Genomic DNA, 18,739 nt, shown 5'->3' with positions numbered 1-18,739 from the left:
AGGGCAAGACCGGAGAGGTTGTGGAGGTTAATACAGGGAAGGGCAGAGATATTTGCAAAGAAAGAATTGAGAAACGTAGGAAGCAGGCCTCAAGAAGGGTTGGCAGAGAATGTTGAAAACAAATCCTGCTTCTTCCTAGTTTTGTCTAAAGCTGGCTGTAAAATCAGAGAGGAAGGGAAAGAGGAGGAATAGAAGATCTGGAACCAATTTGCAAAGCATGCTAAGGAAACTGAAAGTACAGTTCAAATTTCAATATTACCATGTCAAAGGTTTGTAAATACTAGAATTTTGTCTCATTACCTAGATAAATTCATCCTTGGGGTTTGGAAATATTTGTTAATGTTGAAATTGTGTTATGATTTTTTATTGAAATTTTATGATACCATTAGTTACAATACCTAAAGAGATAGATAAAAATAAAGTGTCCATAATTCCCACTAGGGAAAGCAAGATGCATTTTTAGAAGAAAGAAATGGATAAACCCTTGGAGTTTAGGTGAGACTCTGAGCAGAGTGTCAATAAGAAAAGATGGCTGCTAAATTATGAATAAAAAGAGAGGGATTTTTTGTTGTTTTAGAGAGAAAGTGTGAAGAATAGAAAAAAAAGCCTGCAAGGTTAAGCCCTGCATAAGGGACAAGGCCAGTGAGAGCAAACCTCAGAGGAGTAACCCAAGTGGGTGCAGGAGATGGAGGATGAGGACTCAGCTAAGATCTAAATAATAGATAAAACAATGATTTCAAGGACACCCAGGGGATGGGCCCCCAAGTCAGTGTGTTTTGTCCATGTGATAAGAATTAAGTTTCTATAATGATGAACTCATTATAATAAATGTTCTCTCCTCTCCCTTGAGCTCACAATTGAGAAAGAATGCTTCAAAGGCTGGGGTTGTGGCTCAGAGGTAGAGCACTCGCCTAGCATGCGTAAAGCAATGGGTTTGATCCTCAGCACCACATTAAAATATTGTGTCCACCTATAACTAAAAAAATAAATATTAAAAAAAATGCTTGAAAACTCTACCAATGTGCAGAGAGCCGCGGATTTAGAGGAAAGTGGCATGAAGGAAAGTCTGGGTAGAACGGCTCCTTTTTTCTCATATGTTTCTAGGATGACCTGTTACTTAATAATTTACCAATCTTAGTTTTTATCTGCTATAATCCAAATTTCAGAACAGTTGAAAAAGATGGATGTATCAGGGAATCACAGCCTAGATACTATTTATTTTAACAGTGTGGTATAGGAAAAAGCATCTGACTCACAATCAAAAAGATAGGACTCTAGTCCTGGACTAGTTACTCTTAGCTTTGGATTAACAGAGTCACTTATCTCTCTGAGCCTTCCTTTTATCATCTGTAAAATGAGAGGCTAGATCAGACAATTCTTGAGGTGCCTTCCTGATCTAGGATATTTTTTGTTCTAAAGCTTTGTAGTAAAAAATTATTATAAGTTAAATATTTTCTAACTCTGGCAGTTATGGAAAAAGATTGGTACCCATTCTGAACATTTAAAAATAGACACCTGAAAATAATTCACAGATATGAGACGCAAAGTTCTGAGAAGATCTTTTTTAAAAAAAATTTGGCACGTCATGCTATTATGAAATCCCCATTTAGTGCTTTTATATTTAAACAGTTTAATTGAAATGGAATCCTAAATTCTCCAGATTTTTCTTCTACAAGTTTCTTCTAGCATGTAAATCTCAGTCTGCTTTTAACTTTGCCATCTCAGTTTCTATTCACTTTATGCCCTTACTCACATTGCTTCCACATTATAACACTTCCAGTTTGCCTACTTTGTCCAACAAATCCTGACATCATTCATTTTTCAGTAAGCAACTTCCCAATTCTTTATATCAAGCACTAAGCCTGGAAACAAATTATAGGTGAGATTTCTACATGGACTCCCACCCCACCCCTACTCTGAAGATTTCACCCAGAATACTGCAGAAAGGGAAAGTGACTACCTTTTCACTTAAAAAAAAAATCTTCAAGAATTCACCTTTATTACTAAAGAAGATCTACCTTGTTCTGGCATTTAAAGACATTCAGAAACTGATGGACTTGACAGCTACATACTTAAAGATCTCCATCCAATATTTCATGCCACCACCCAGTTTCCCAAACCCACCCAGAAACATCCTGTTTACCAGACAGAACCCAGATCAAATCCCATCTTCTTGACAGAGTTTTTCCTGGCACTCTTAAGGAGTTTCCTTGGCCACAGCAGTGTTTCTCTGTGCCACATTCTTAGCAGCAAAAAGGGATGTATTCCTCTGTTTGCAATAGTGCTCAATACCTGTACTGTCTCTAGATCTTGTTTCCTCCATACAACTATGTAGGAATATGTGCCAGTCTTCTCTGTACTTCCCTAGTGCCTGATGTTGTCATGTGGTTGCAAAGCTCCAGGGGGCATCATGCCCTTCTAAGTAACAACACTTCCATATTTCATTCTGAATGAATGTCAGAGTTGCCAGGAGAAAATGGTTACACATAAGAACATGAAGCCCCCAAATAAACAGATAGTTCCTTCTATATCTATGATATTGATTCTAGAATATAAAGCTGATGAAGGGGGTGGGGCTGTGAGGTATAACTCAGTGGTAGAGCATGTGGAATGTGTTTAGTATGTGTGGGTTCAATACCTAGCACTATCTAACAAACAAACAAAAAACAGAATGCAAAGATGAACTTGGAAATAAGAAGAAAAGGTATTTAATTTATCATGGAATAAAGAAAGCTTCATTTAAGGATAAATTTTGTTTCTTGTGCTTGGTATAAGAAAGAACCAATATAAAAGCATCAAAAACCTCTAAATAAGGTGTGGAACAAAAGACAGTAGAGTGGGAGGAATCACTCTTGGCAGGTTGGCCCTCCCAGATGGATGTTCCCTGTGTCCTTAATTAACATTCTATGTGCATACAGTGATTTCTATCAATGAGGATTATTGGCATATAAATCAAACTCCCTCTTTGAAGCATACGATGGTCCAAAGTGCAATGTGGCGACATTAGCATTAGGGAAAAGTCTAATACTTGCTTCTTTTAAAGAAAGAAAATTAGGTACATTAGTTTTTAATCAGATAATTTTGTTTGCTTGGAATTTTCACTTAAATTTTTCTAGTTGAAATGTAACATAGAAAAACTAATTACCAAATTTTATAAGTAGTTAAGATAATTCTAGTGAGCAACGTTTTTAGAATTTATTTCTAGATTCTTCAGGAGGAAAAGATGCCCTAGTTAAACCCACTGAAGGATTTTTATGGTATAAGTAATGGTACCTGTTTTCTTCCCGAAGATCATTTTCCAAGGCTTGAGTCTCCCTCTCCAACTTCTGGGATCTTGTGTAGTCTCTCCAGGCTCTCAGGACCTTCAGTTGGAGTTTCCAGTCAGATAAGGTCCCAGCTTTCCCCAGCTTAATCCTATGATCAAGAATCAGCTTGTGCCAGGCAGAGAAATACCGTTTTTGACACTGCAGTAAAAATATTGGAAAATCACCACTAATGTGTATTAGTGTTTCTAATATTTAGCATTGAGAGTCCTTTCCTCAGATTTTCCCCTCACGCTTTTTCTAATAAATCTAGAAACTTTGATCTTGATAGAAGAGAACAAAGAAAAATTCCTTTACATTTATAGTGATGAGAATTATCCAAGTCATGCAACTGAGGTGTTCTCAGTCTCACAGTTTAAACCAAAATTCCAAATTTCCATTGTGAGGCACCAGTCTCATGGGAAGCTGGAGACACAAGTCATATCTAAAACATGAACTAAGGCACTTGAGAGCCTTGAAAGACCTGCTTCCAACATGATTTGCACTGCCAGGCTGTCTTGGAGCTTAAAATGTCAACCATGTAATTCATTCCTGTTCCTGGCACCACTGATATCCCTGAAGACAAGATAGCTAAAAGCAACAATTTTAGCTGGGCTACTGATGTCCATGTTAGACTTTAGTGAGGAGGTTTAGAGAAACCAACTTAGATAAGGTCTATCAACCCAAAGGATGTCCTCAGTGTTACTCATGATCTTAGTCTAAGAAAATCACTGCAACCTAGTCCTTGTCTATCTATTCTATCTTTACAACAAAATTTATGTTCCTTCCTTTCAGCTCTTGGCTTTAATACCAACCATACTATTTCACTATCTATGTTCATGCTAATTTTTCTGTCTTTCTTTTTAGTCCTCTTTCTGCCTGACTACTTTAGGAGTCATCTCTCTCAGAAAACTCTTCTATTACCAACTCTCTTCCCAAATGTAACTGCCCACCTACTGTGTTCTCAAGGCTATCTATGCTGTCTTCAATCAAAACACTCTTCACACTGTGTCATAATCACCATTTCACTGATTTTCACTATACTGTGAGCCTCCTGAGAGAAAAAAATAGGTTCCTAAATGGGAATGGCAAATCTGAGTGTGGGGAGACTAAAACAGGAGGTAAACTCTTGAGAAGTGACTTTATTGGAAATACGAGTGATGCTTGATACCAGCTTCAAAGACTTCAGCAGGGCCAGCCCATTTACTGCTTCCTTCTTTATAAAAATATACGATATTCTTTATTATACTTTCTCATTGGGAGAAACCATGGATGGTAAGCTTAAAAAAAACTGTTCCCTTGTCATTATGTCAAATGGGGGCATATTTTCTAGACCTTCACCTTAGATCTTAGAAAGGAGGGGAGGAAGGAAAGGAGGGAGGGAGGAAGGGAAGGAGAAAAGTAGATTTGCTGAATATGGGATATGCCTTTAATTATAACAAGAAGAATACAGACAGCTGCCAGGTTGAGGGGATATGCTTTTTTCCACTATTTCTTATCTCACAAAATACAGCATAAAAATGATATTCGCATGTGACACTGTCAAAAGAAAATAACCTATGTCTATCCAGATAAAAAGATTCCTATTGAGTGACGAGGTAAAATATTCTATGCATAGCTGTCTCTAATTTTAACTCTTGGATTATTTCTAATGATGGAGTAGTACAAACATAATCCACCTAGACAATAACACTATTAGTAGTGTCTTTGGATTTCTACAGTACTCTTGTCTATAAAGCTTAAGTAATTTCCACGTATTATTTTTTTGCTTTGGAGTTTTCAAACCCAGGGCCTTATGCATGCTAGGCAAGTAATCTACAATTAAATTATATCCCCAGCCCTTTATCTTTTATACATGTGTAATTTTATTAATTCTTAGATTGTGACAAAATGGAAATTGAAAAGAATCTTATGATTTACCTCAGCAAGTTAAAACTTCAAGTGGAGAAAGGGTTAATGACTAAATTCACAAGATAAAGAGTTAGTGGTATACCTGAGTTAGCTAGGAAAGAGAGGAATAGAAAGTGGGATATCTGAGACTAAAATTAAAACACTGTATTATCCTGATTAATCTTTTTGGTAATTAACCAATCCTAAAAATGAAGGGCAAATTCTTTGTGGTTTTTGTAATGAAAGAAAACTCTTTATATAAATTAACATGGTAGAAGGGCACTGGTTAGAAACTTATCTGAACTTAGGAGAGAAAAACTGGAGTTTATAAATTCTTTAGTTAACATATTTCTTTAAAATACCTAGTATGAGACTTTGAAAGCAAGATCAGTTTTAAAGGTCTATTATTCAGTTTCATGACACAGAAGTTAACAGCAACAAAGTGACAGACTTACAGAGCAACTGTTTTCTTGAAATTGACTTGCTATTGTTTTTTTCCTGCCTGCTCAAAAGCTTTTCAATTTCAAAAATTAAAATTTAAATAAAAAGAAATTAAGTACAAATCAGATAGCTGCTTAGTTATTCTTGATTCACAGCAAACATTATTCAGGTAAACCTGAGTCCCATGAATGTACTTGGGAAAGAAATCCACTCTCAGCCCTTCTGTTTTCATTTCGAAGGAAAAGCAGAAGTGGCATACTTTACTGACATGATCTACTTATTCTCTCTATTCCTCCTCCCCCACCTAATTCTGCTGCTTCCAGGTCTGCCACTCTTTTTCAGCTCTACATTCTAGTACTATTGTAGTGTTGTATGTCTTTGCTCTTTGAAACAGAACTATTATTTAACACCATAACTAGGTTGAAAGAGGAATGTATTCCATTTAAACCAAGAGACCTTAAAATTTTAACCAGCTCAGTAATTAGTCTGATTGCTTTCCATTTCTTTCCTACTTTCTTTCTGAATAAGATTTTAAAAAACATTTCAATACATTTTCAAATATATTATATATTCATTTCCTAACTTCTACCATCTGTTTATCAGAAGCTCTGGTAACTAAGACTTGAGATAGGTAAAAGTACCAAAAATCACTTGTGGAGATGAGCTATTCCTAAGTACATATCTATAATGATTTTTAAAAATAAAATACTACAATGCGAAATTCAGAAAGTTTTAAGTAAAATGCTTCCCTTCCCTCAAAATCTTCCACAAGACATCATTTGGTTGTTAAGGATTCTACTCAAGAGAAGAAATGACAGCTCGCCCTGCTAAATTTATTACCTGCACTGGAGTTGCCCTCATTCTGTTGGCAAGAAAAGCTCTTTCCTGAAGTGTAATCACACTGCTGTCACTGCAAATGATTGACGTTAGGTGGAACAGCAATTTGCTATCTAATCTTCATTGTAATTCTAACCCTGTCACTAGAGATGCTTGTTCTGATTAATGAAGTGGATAACTCATCAAAATTCCTCAGCTATTTCCCTTTTGTCAGAAAGCTCAGTGATAATTGCATCAAAATTCTCTGTCATGGAAAAATAAACAATGAATTGTAAAGAGGACAAAAATGTCAACAAGTTTACAATTTATTTTCACAGAATGGAACTAACTGTGGTGCAACTAGTGGTCTAGGGGAGCTGGCCAAGGCTCAAATGCCATGAAGAAAGCCACACCACTCCTTGCCTCCAAATAACTCCTGTTGCTCCTGTTCCCAAAAGACAGACATTCTATTGCTACAAAAGGAAGCACTCCCTAACTTCTCTTCTTCCTTTTGAGGACCACTGTAGATAGGCAAGAGACCGCACAGATGTTACAAATAGGCTGGGGTTTGGATAGAGAAGGATATTTACCATGGCAAGATAAATTTCCAGTGGGAAGGACCAGCCCTGAATCTGGCAAGAAAAGAAGTACCCTGTGATCAATCCTATTCCTGGTTTCCATAATTTTGCCCCAAAGAATAGAGAAGAAATCATGGCATCACTCCACCCACTGGAGTGATGGCATCACTCCACCCACTGGTTGTATACACCCACCCAATGTATACAACCGTATACATTCCTATAGCTAATTACAGTAGAGAAAATAATTGAGTTCCCAGAACACAGTGTTAAGATTTGGACTGGCTGTTGGGTTCCCAGGAAAAACCTAGAGACTCAAACTTTAACAATCACTGCTGTGTGAAACTTCTGTATTTAAATTTTTATCCTTCTTCTTTTAAACTTCTTTTAAAAAAAGCCCTTATTACATAAATTTAACAAACATATCCAAAAGTAGAACAAAAGAATAAATCTTCACTCCGCTTCAAAAATTATCAACATTTTGCCAATCATGTTCCGTCTGTCTCCCACCACCTTTTTTTTCCTTGAGTATTTAAAAATAAATCCCAGACATCAGACATTATATCATTTTACTCATAAATGTGTCAATATGTACCAGTAACATAAGGACATTTTGTAAATTCTTCTTAATTCTGCTAAGAAGTTTCAATCAACAATATTGCTGTATTTATCTAATACTCTGTCTCACTCTAGAAGTAAGTAGTACAGTTTCAGGCAGCAATTCCTTAGTCTCACCATATAGTAAATGCTTAACCAATAGATGGCTCTAGCCTCTTTTAAAGAAGAATGACCTTAATACAACCCAAAACCTAACTATTTTTAGGATAGGGCTCCTTTCCCCACATAGCCTGGACCAGTTCTCATGACACATTGTCTTTATAGAAGGCCAACCTACAGCTCCCCATTGTCTTCTCTTTCCCTTCAAGAATTTCTTTCCCACCAATCCCTAGAACCTGCCCACCCTTCTCCACCATGGCCACACACAAACTATTCCAAGAACACAGCTTACCTCAAAATATATCAGACAAGTGCTTGGTTCACTCCCAGGGTAGTCTGACAGTAAGACAATGACATGATGTCATTTGTTCCTCACCCACTCAAGATCCTTATGAATATTCACCTCAAGTGTCTAGTGTTTAGGCAAAAAGATATTATACTCTGTAAAAATTTAGAGAACAGACCCTCTTTTTTTCAAATTTTAAAAGTAAATTTTAATCAGTGCTTTTTCCAAAAGATAAAAAAGTATATATAACCCACGTTTAAGAATAGGAACCTCTGGGAGATCTGTGTTCCTCATAGGATGAGGAAAGGCAGACAACAGCAAATAAACAAGCAACCTTCTTGCCCCAACAGATAACTGTAAGTGAAAAATTTTTAGAGTTGGCCAAAGTAATATATAATAATGCTTCAAATGCCTCCCAAAATGCATGCCACACATTGCCCTTTTCAATATACCTGGAGGGGAGAGTTTCATGAATCCCCATGTTGGCATTTCTTTGTTTTTTCAGTTTTATTTGCAGAGGTATTCCCTTTACTTCCCTCCTCAAATATAGATACTGTTGAGAGGATGGTTGCTACGTGTCAGTTCAGAAATGGTTTTGCTTCAGTGGTGTGTAGGAAGTTCTGATAAAAGTAACATCTTTGAAAAGGAATCATGCTATATGAATGAGTTACTTAACTACAGTTTTCATCATCCTGTCAGGAAAAAATGCAAGTTTCTTTTCCATTCATCTCTATGCTTCATTGGTTGAATTTGGGGTGGGCTTTTGGATAGTGCTTTTAGTAAACCATCAACAATGATTTCTTTGAGTCATTATCATATTACTTTCTAATAGAAAAATCTAGCCAAATCAGCAAATCAAAATCTCCCTCCACCCAGAAAATAAGATTTAGGTCTATGTCACCCTATCTTTCATTATTCTCTCTAACTTTCATAAGCAAGAAAGTTTAAAGAGTTTCTAATCTTATTTTTTTAAAAAACAAAAATGCATTATAGAATAGAGTGAGAATTAAGATGCCCACTTTCCAAATACTGTAAAAATTTCAAAGTTAATCCCTTGTTGTCTCTGCTAATTAGCAGTGACACGTGGGTTGCTGAATCTCCCTAAGAGATTTCACCACAAGATCAAAGAGAAACTAGGATAGGATGGAAGTAGAACATTTCTACATAAAAACAGAAGTTTCCAATATAACAAAAAGACCTGTCAATGAAATGGGTAGGAGAGATGCATGAAGAGTGCTGCATCTGAACTTGTATTTTGATTAGAAAGCATTCACTGTTTCTGAGACTCTCTCATTAAATAATATGACCCAAATGAGATATAAGATTTCCATTGGGAGAACATAAAATCCAGAGTCAAAGCACAAAGAATTACAGGAATTAAAGGAAACTTGAACCAGAGCAACTACTAGAAACACATTCTTTTAAAGTCAGCCTCCAAATACTGTATCCAGCTATGTTATTGGGTCTGTACCAGTGAAGCATTTTGAGGGTGCTGATAGTACCCAGTTATCTGGGTGCTCAGTGAAAGTTACCCAGTTCTTATTATGCATCCATTTATAGATTGCTGAGTATCTAGGTTTCATTACCCAAGGGCAGTTCAGTCTCCTTTAGAACCAGGCTAGGAATCTGGACTGGGATCAACATAGTGATCCCAGAGGGCCTACCTACTCCACTGGCATTTACCAGGACTGTCCAGCCAAGTCTACATAAAAGTGTGAGGTGTCTAGTAGGTAGACTTTCACCACATCTCAGTTATACCTATATATTAGGGAAATCTAAATTAGAGGTTCACTACTCATTATAAATGAATAGCATTATCACACTGAAAGACAAGGCAAAGAAAAGAACTAACCTAAGTAACTTTGGAAAATAATATTCTGACTAAATACTATAGGCTAAAAACAAAAATAACTGTACAGATATTATACATTATATGTTAGTACATTTGCTTCCATAGTGGTATATGTTAGTAATTCTGAAACTAGATTTATAGTATACTAGTACTAGACAAATAAATAGAATGTGCATAATGAGAACTGGGTGTCTCATTGTCAGAGAAAGAAGTTACAAATCAGCAAGAGAGAAAGGCTATATATACTGAACCGGGGTGCTAGATTAGCATTGAAAATATCATTATGACAAGTCCCACTATTATGTACAACTATTATGCACCAATAAAAAATATGAAGAAAATATCATTATAAATTCACAATTATTTAATATATAGTCAGGTAGAACTGAAGTAAGTTACAAATAATAAAGGGAGAACAAAAACATGACTCCCTGTGTTGTAAAGGTTTCAGAAGAAGCTCTTGGATTTCAACATGTATACAAATATACAGACACAAATCAATAGAATGTGCATGTGGGCATGGGTTAGTGTACCTACAAACATACATTTCCTAGCCCCATCTGCTGAGAGGGCCTAGAAACAATGACATCCCAGCAGCAGTGAGCACATAGATCTTGGTTTATAAAAGACCCTTCTCCAACAAAAGGTTCTGTGTAGAAGTAGATAATTCCAGGAGTTATGCCAGGAAAATAGAAGCTAGACCTGGAATACCTTGTGGTGCCATAAAGAAAGGAAGCACTCAGAAAAGGATGGAAGCGTGTTGAAAGGTCAAAGAAGCCAGCTGTAAGATTTTCCAATGGCCAAAGTTGGAACAACTTGACATTAGAGTTAACAATATTAGGTTATAACTCATAGAATAAAATAAATATGGGTCAGTCCATACTAAATAAAATGAATAAATGCATAAGCAAATAAATGGGAGAGATGGCATAGTTCCTTCTAGAAGAATTTTAATTAATAAGTCTAGAATAAATGAGGAAAACACAAAGTCACCATTGACAAATACCATATTAATAATGATTGTAGGCAGGATCTATCACTGGATGCTATAATCAATGGATGAGCATTTTTAAGGAGGAACAAGGTATTTACATAGCTTTACAATATCTCCTACAACACATTTATTAATTATGAAAGAGAAAATAGTAACTTTACAATGGAGAAACCCAGGAGACACAATCAACCAATAGATCAAGGAAACATCAATAATTATGTACTCCTTGACATGATATACTGAGAAAGGCACGGTATCACTTATAAGTAATTACATGAAAAATGTTTAATCTCATTCTAAGCAGGAGACAACATTATAAAACACAAATTGAGAGACTTTCTACAAAAATACCTGACCAATTCTCTTTAAAAATGTCACGGTCTTAAATGACAGGGTAAGAGCCAGTGCAGAGATACACATCCAGTGTCTCAGGAGGCTGATGCAGGAGGATCAAGGTTTGAGGCTAGCCTGGGAAACTTAGTGAGACTCTGTCTCAAAATAAAATAAAAAAGGGTTGGGGATGTAGCTCAGAGGTAGAACACCCCTGGGTGTTCAATTACCAGTACTGGGTGGGTGGGGGGGAAATAGACAGTAAGAGAGAAACTGTCATGACACACTGGAGGAAACTAAGGAATACTAATTAAATGCAATATGGATTCATGGTTTGAGTACTAGAGCAGTAAAAGGACATCAATGGAAAAACTGGTGATATTCTCATTGGGTCAATTGTTTAATTAACGGTATCAATATGGTATTATAACAGTGTTAATTTCCCAGTTTTGATAATTACACTATGCTTATGTAAGATTTTAACATTGAGAAAAGCTGGGTGAAGGGTATTCAAGAACTCTCTGTACTATTTTTAAAACTTTTCTGTATGCCAAAAATTATCTCAAAATAAAATCTTAAAAATAATAAAGTATAGGAAAAAATTAAGCAAAATCTCTTGCAAAGTGGAGATAATTTATTCATGACTTGTCTTTTTTCCCTTTCAAATATATTGACACTACCTTTTAAAACCAAGTAGTCTGTCTGAGATGGATCACTAATTCTAAAACTATCTATGTGCTTAACATTCACATATAGCAGTTCCATCTAAAACATATATGACTTCTCATTTCAATACAATTTTAAAATTAATTTTTCAGGGAACACATGTCGTATTCATCTCTCATTGGTTGTGTAACATATCATGGCACTTTTTCCTTCTGGCTTCTCAACATGGTCCCCTGAATATTCATTTCTCTCTCGAATTGCCCTTAGAAATCTTACCTATTATTATAGTAGGTCACATAACTCCATCTGCTCACTAAGATCCAGAAGTCAAGAGTTTTTGAAAATCTTTTTTAAAATATTAACCCCAACTTTTAAGATTTCCTCCCACCATATTTTCCTATTTCTGAAAGCAAAACTGATCAAATTTTTGTTGTTCAATATCTGAATAATATGGCTTCCTACCCATCATTCCAAAATGCTGCCATCAAATATGTCTATCTTTTAAAAAAAATCACTTATGCTACTTTATTTTTTTTTCCTCATACCTTCTTTGCCCATATTATATTCAAATTCCTGTTATTGATTCCTGGGGCCCTTATAAGTCTATCTCTATATTTATCAAGATTCCTCAAAATCTTTCTACCATTCTCTCTCTCTCTCTTTTTTTTTTTTCATTAAATCTGCTCATTCATGCGTTGATTTTATTAACTTTCACTGCATTTTAGCAATACCTAAGGCCCTGGGTGGGTGTTGTAGGAGATAGGAAAAATTTTATACACATATATATTTTTCTCATATATATATATATATATATATATATGTATATATATATATATATATTTTATATATATATATATATATTTTTCTCATCCAACCATCCCATTTGCAAATCTGTCAAGTAATTTGTTTCATGTGAAGTGTAATAAGTCCCAAATTCATACTTTTATCAGAGCCCAAGGAGGTTACTCAATTGTCAATGTCAAAATGGCAGTTATTTTTACAAAAAGAGAAAGCAAAAAGAAGAAAGGTAAAATGAAATGTAGACCATTAGAAAGAAAAAAAAAAACATAAATGTATCATTACTTTGAGATCGGACCTAGCAAAGGGCATGTAACTTGTTCTTTTACCTTCTAAATAACCCAGTCATAATGATGCTTGAGAATATCAAGGTAGAAGTGAAACTTTTAAAAATTTCCAGAGAGCTGTCTATGTAGTTAAATGATATTTTGAAAAGGGTGATTGAGGAGAGTCCTAAATTTATCTGTCAGTTTCCTAGGATCTCACCTAGGCTCTCTATAGTACAAAAAGAATAGCTCCAGAAAGGGAGACCAACATACAGCTCCAGTCTCAGGTCAGCTGAACAACAGAGAATAAATAGTGTGGGCAATTTTGGTATTTAGGATGAGTCGTTCATGGGCTTAGCATTTACTTTATCCCATCTCTGATGCACCTTCTTGTCATTTATACTACAGAAAACTGAATAAAGAGACACTATAATTCCTACCTGGTGATTTTCCTTGAAAGTTTGGATTAATAACTCTTTGAGTTTCCTTTTCCTTTCTTTTGCCCCTTTTTCTTCATTCAAAAGAATGTGAGCACTTGGAAAAATGACTTTCTCTGGATTCTTTTGAGAATTTTCTTCTTGCCTTTTCTTCTCTCTATTAATAACAATTTTAAAATACATACATGTATAATAGAATAACAATGAGTTATTACAACTTACTGTAGTGGAATGAACACTGACAATACATATTTTTAGATTTGGCTCTAAAGTTACATAGTACGGTGATTTTTCTGAGTCTTAGTTCTTTACAAAATGTAGATCAAATGAAATAAAAATTATTGTAAATTATCTTAACAAATAGAAAGTTCTACAGATTATGGGCTGGGGTTGTGGCTCAGAGGTAGAGCGCTCGCCCAGCATGCGTGAGGCACTGAGTTCAATCCTCAGCACCACATAAAATAAAATAAAGATATTATGTCCACCTATAATTAAAAAATAAATATTACAAAAAGAAAGTTCTATGGATTTTTTTTAGTAAAATATTTTTATTCAGTTTATCATCAAACCATACTCTGATGAAAATTTGAGAGTAAACAACTACTAAGTATTCTCTAATGTGGATACGCATTCTCACTCTTCATGTTAGGAGGGTAAAAAGAATCCACAAGTAAGAAAACCACTAGGCTTTTATAAGGTTTCTAGGAAGAAAAATAATGAAAGAACCAAGTGTTATTGAGTAAGGAAAGAATGGAGTCTATAGTAGTTCTAAAATAGCTGACCAGAGAAAAATGTAGAAAAATTCAATAATAAGGAAAGGCCTTTAGGTAAGTTCTAAATAACTTTGTTACTCATTCTCATTTTCCTCTTATTCAGATATCTTTTTCTTTATTAGTGATAATAAGGCAATGGTGACTTTCTGTATGTTTATCAGAAAGGAAGGTGGTAACACAATGCACAGTAGGACAATAAACAATGATAACATGTCATTCCTGCTTCATTGTGTAATAATAATTTAATCATTTCTCAAATATTTATTAATGTCTGTCATTATGTAACATTATTTTAATTATCTTCATAAACATATCTTTGGACCTTAGATTATTTTTTTGTACTATAATTTCCAGGTCAAGGGATAATACGATTTTTATGGCATACTGTTTATTGCCAAATTGCTTTCTGGAAAGTTTAAATCAGTTCATCCACCTAGAAGTAAAGGACATTATCTTTCTTACTGTAATGATGGGTAAGTTTTTAACTTTTGTAAGAAATTACCTGGTCAACGAATATTTGTGGAGCACCCATTGTGAACAAAGCAACCTGCTATCATCAAGTATTACTTGTTTTCACAGTTTATTTTAGGTCAGCCTAGTTTTTCCAGGGCTTGGGTGCAATCTGAAAAGCAGAGTTGACCTTAAAAAGAACTCACTAAAACACTGGTGATTGCTTTCTGAAAGGAACAGCATCTGGAGGAGGCCTGAGTCTGGCACTTGAAGGAGTGAAGCGCACATCCACTACTGAGCTATTTTAAATTGGGTAGAAGGAGAGCAATCAAGAACACAGGGGGGAAAGCTGTGTAGGCTGATGGGCGGAAGGATTATCTAATAGGTCTTTCTGGCCTCTCACTTTGAGCAGGCAGGCACTTTAGTCACGTTGTTCCAAGACTTCAGCAGTTCATGCATCAGTGTTATTTCTCAGAATAAATCCGTTCATTATTTCACTTACTGAAGCTCATTTTCTGCGTGAGGATGGATAATAGTACTACATCCTGTGAGGATCATTTTCATTTTCCTCTTATTCAGATATTCTTTTTCTTTATCAGTGGTAGTAAGGCAATGGTGACTTTCTGTATGTTTATCAGAAAATAAGGTGGTAACACAATGCACAGTAGGACAAGGCATAATTACCAAATATGCATATGGAATAAAGAAACATGTTCAACCTTAAAGGTATTATGCAACCAAGAAATGCAAACTAATCCAACACCTACTGAAAGTATGAAAGTATTGAAAGTGAGATACTCCCCAGTACTGAGAAGTGTGATAAACTGTCCCACTGCCAGTAAATGAGTAAGTACAACCCATTTGAAAGCAATTTGGCAATGTTTCAAGAGCCATAAAAATATCTATACCTTTTACCTCACTAATGACATTCTTAAGACTGTAGTTCAAAAGAATAAAAAAATCTTTAGGCTAAGGATGCTCATTGCAATATTATATTGATGAAAAATCTAAATAGCCAACATGCTTAGCAGTATCTGGAGGAGGTCATTGGGCAGGAGGTCATTATATAAAGGATAGTATAGGACCTCAATGGAATAATACACAACCCTCAGAACTCCAGACTGTTTTAATTACAGCAGGATAACAAATTAAATGTACTTTATGGTTGGAATAAAGTATGCAACATGGCCAAGACCAGGAGGAAACATAGAAAAATAAAATCAGTTAATTTGTTAAGAAGATATAATAGATTATATAATGAGATGTCTGTCTGTCTGTCTGTCTGTCTGTCTCTCTCTCTCTCTCTCTCTCTCCCCCTCTCTCTCTTGGCAGTACTAGGGAATGAACCCAGGTCTTCATTCATGCTAGGTCCCCAGCCCATGGGATTTTTCTTTTTTGTTAAGTTATTGCAACGTCTATACATTTTACAAACTTCAGAGTACTTCCAAAATCACTCCCTTAGACAGAAAGCCTCCATACTGCTTATCGGGCTGGCTTACATTTTCCATGCTTCCTCCACGGTGCGTCTCCTCTCAAGTATCTCCCTCCGGAGCTTCACCATCTCCCTCTGGATGTCCTCCTTTTCTTTCTTGGCCTCCAGAGCCTTCCTTCTCTTCTCTTCTTGCACCAGATACTGAGCCTCCAGGAAGGCTGATTTTTTCAGGGCCTTTTCAATTTTCTGGTATTCTAGTTCTTTCTCACGTCTTAAACGATTTTCTTTTACCTTCGAATACAAGAAGGGTGAAATGCAGCCCTTTCAAGTAGAGGGGAATTGCAAAATTCAGAATACATTTTGAAGTGCAGAATACATCTGATTTGAAATATTCTGGGTCAGAGCCCTGCTGCTTATTTGTAGAATTAGGGGAATTGATTTGTTTACTGGGAAAAGTTTTACATGTAATCAGATGAAGAAGACTCTCAAACCATTGATCCTGCAGCATGGAAAATCTGGGTCTACTGGGTCAGATTCCAAATTCTGTATTCTTATTCAAAAATGATCTCCCACCCATAGAATTATTCAAGGTGCACATGTCTACTTTTTATTGAGGTTCTGTCTGCATTCTAATTATAATTCAAGAAAGAACGAGTATTCTTTAGAATATTGTGAAAGTTAGAACAGTGATTTATTGCCTTAGGTAACACTACAACTCTTTGTTAATTTCGATTATTATTTAAATACACCAGTGATTCTGGACCAAAAACATGAACTCTGCACATATTCTGAATAAGCATATTCACTTTTTTCAGACCTATCACTTCTTTGGGTGATTGACTAGTTATTAATTAAGGAATGGTCCTTTCCACCTTGCTTCACGTATCTTACTCTCCAGTTGTGATAAGACTTCTAGACAATGGCCATATAGCTTACCGAACCTTCTCTCCTCCTTTTTGTCACACATCCAAACCAGGATTGTATTTGGGCCCCTGTTTCTCCAACAGCACCAGTGCTGATTAGGCATAACTTACTGGTTTAAACCATTGTTTTTCAAATTTGGCAACCAGAAATTCAGTATTATAAAAAGATTGCACACACATATATAAATTCTAGTTCAGCCTTAGTCCTGCACAAATGACAAAGACTTGGTCATTCTGATTCTCCGAAGCTTCTTCATAAAGTGTTGAGATAGTTTTTTCCCCTATTACCTACTATTGACTTTGAAAAAAGGAAAGTTCCCACATGCTTTTCTAATTCAAAACAGCTGAACTAGATTTAATTCCGATCTGTCCTCCTTTTCAAATTATAATCACAAAATGAGTGAATTTCAGTTGTCTAGAAAAGAATTATCTTTATAATATTCACCAGAATATTCATGATAATATATTAATGTCACTTCAAAAATCAAATTAAAGCAAATGCAATCTACATATTTATAATAGGAAATACCATGCTCAAACTAATAAAGTTTAGTTCAACACTCTTTTGGTCAAAATCAATTATTCTAACTTACGTTATTTCTTAAATAAATTGTTTCCTACCCTCAGTTTATGAGAATTATTTTTCTTCTGAAGTTCTTATATTTTATTTTTATTCTTTCTAACCAAACCACAGATGGCACCCTTTTTCATAATAAAGCCTAAATCTTTATTTAAGCTTATTAAATGTGTTACACAAAGACTGCTTCCTGTTATCCATTTTAATTTTGTTTTTCCCTCCCACCTGCTTATGTCTCATCTCCATGGTAAGACGAGGATCCTTCTGCTGCTTCTTGTCTTGGTTTTCCTTCATTCCAAGATCTTCCAACATCCCAGAATCCACCACTTCTCTATGGAGCAGATGGTCTATAAATTTTTGAACAGTGGTACTTTCCTCCTCTTCCTCCAAATAACCATATAAATCTGGGGAAAACAGAACAACAAAGAAAAATTTTTAAAAATTAATTTATATTCATAATTATATAAAGAATTCTGAAAATATACAAAGCCCCAGTGTTCAATAAAGAGTAATTGATAATGCCAATTGGATGAATAAAGCCCTCAGCGATTAGTACCTCCAATTCAAGTAAGAGGAAATAGCTCCACTTATCAGAAATTACCCTCACCCAAGTCACTAAATACTTCTTCACAGCCAAATCTACAAGATATTTCAATTTAAATAACCTTGAGAACTCCACCCCTAAAGAAGTAAAAAGCTTTATAAAGGTGGTATAATTGACATACAATATGTAAGAAATATCTAAAGTCTCCAATAAATTTTGACATATGTATTTATCAATAAAACCATCATCTTAATCAATGAATGTGTCCATTACCCACAAAATGTTCTCCAATCTGAAATCTTTTTCTCTCCCCTTCCTATGCCCTCTGTCCTGCTTCAAGTAAGCACAGACCTGCTTTCTGTCAAAAAAAAGTTCACACTATCTAAAATTTTATTCAGGTTAGGCCATACACTATGCACTCTCTTTTGGGTCTGGTTTCTTTCACTCAGCACAATTATTAAGGAGATTTATCCATTTGGTGTGCATCAAATGGATTAGTTTTTATTGCTGAGTAATATAATAATCCACTATATGGATATACAACAAATTGGTCATCATTCCTCTGTTGATGGACATTTGGATTGTTTCCAGATTTGGACTATTAGAAATAAAGCTGTTAGGAGCATTTGTATATTAACTTTTGTATGAACAGAGTCTTTCTTCTACT

At 35.2% G+C, this 18,739-nt stretch overlaps 1 protein-coding gene across 2 annotated transcripts in view; it reads right to left on the bottom strand.

The window, feature by feature from the left end:
* Ccdc191 (coiled-coil domain containing 191) overlaps positions 1 to 18,739 on the bottom strand; it is a 70,991-nt gene that overhangs the window by 35,847 nt on the left and 16,405 nt on the right. For both annotated transcript variants that reach the window (XM_076868345.2, XM_076868346.2), the window contains 4 exons: positions 17,754 to 17,932; positions 16,096 to 16,319; positions 13,377 to 13,530; positions 3,274 to 3,464 (listed from right to left, as the gene is read on the bottom strand). In XM_076868345.2, the coding sequence (XP_076724460.2) occupies positions 3,274 to 3,464; positions 13,377 to 13,530; positions 16,096 to 16,319; positions 17,754 to 17,932 (748 nt within the window). The remainder of the gene's footprint in view (positions 1 to 3,273; positions 3,465 to 13,376; positions 13,531 to 16,095; positions 16,320 to 17,753; positions 17,933 to 18,739) is intronic.

The sequence above is a fragment of the Callospermophilus lateralis genome, chromosome 10 (assembly GCF_048772815.1).
Source record: "Callospermophilus lateralis isolate mCalLat2 chromosome 10, mCalLat2.hap1, whole genome shotgun sequence".
Lineage (NCBI taxonomy): Eukaryota > Metazoa > Chordata > Mammalia > Rodentia > Sciuridae > Callospermophilus > Callospermophilus lateralis.
This window is presented reverse-complemented; position numbering and strand designations above follow the sequence as displayed.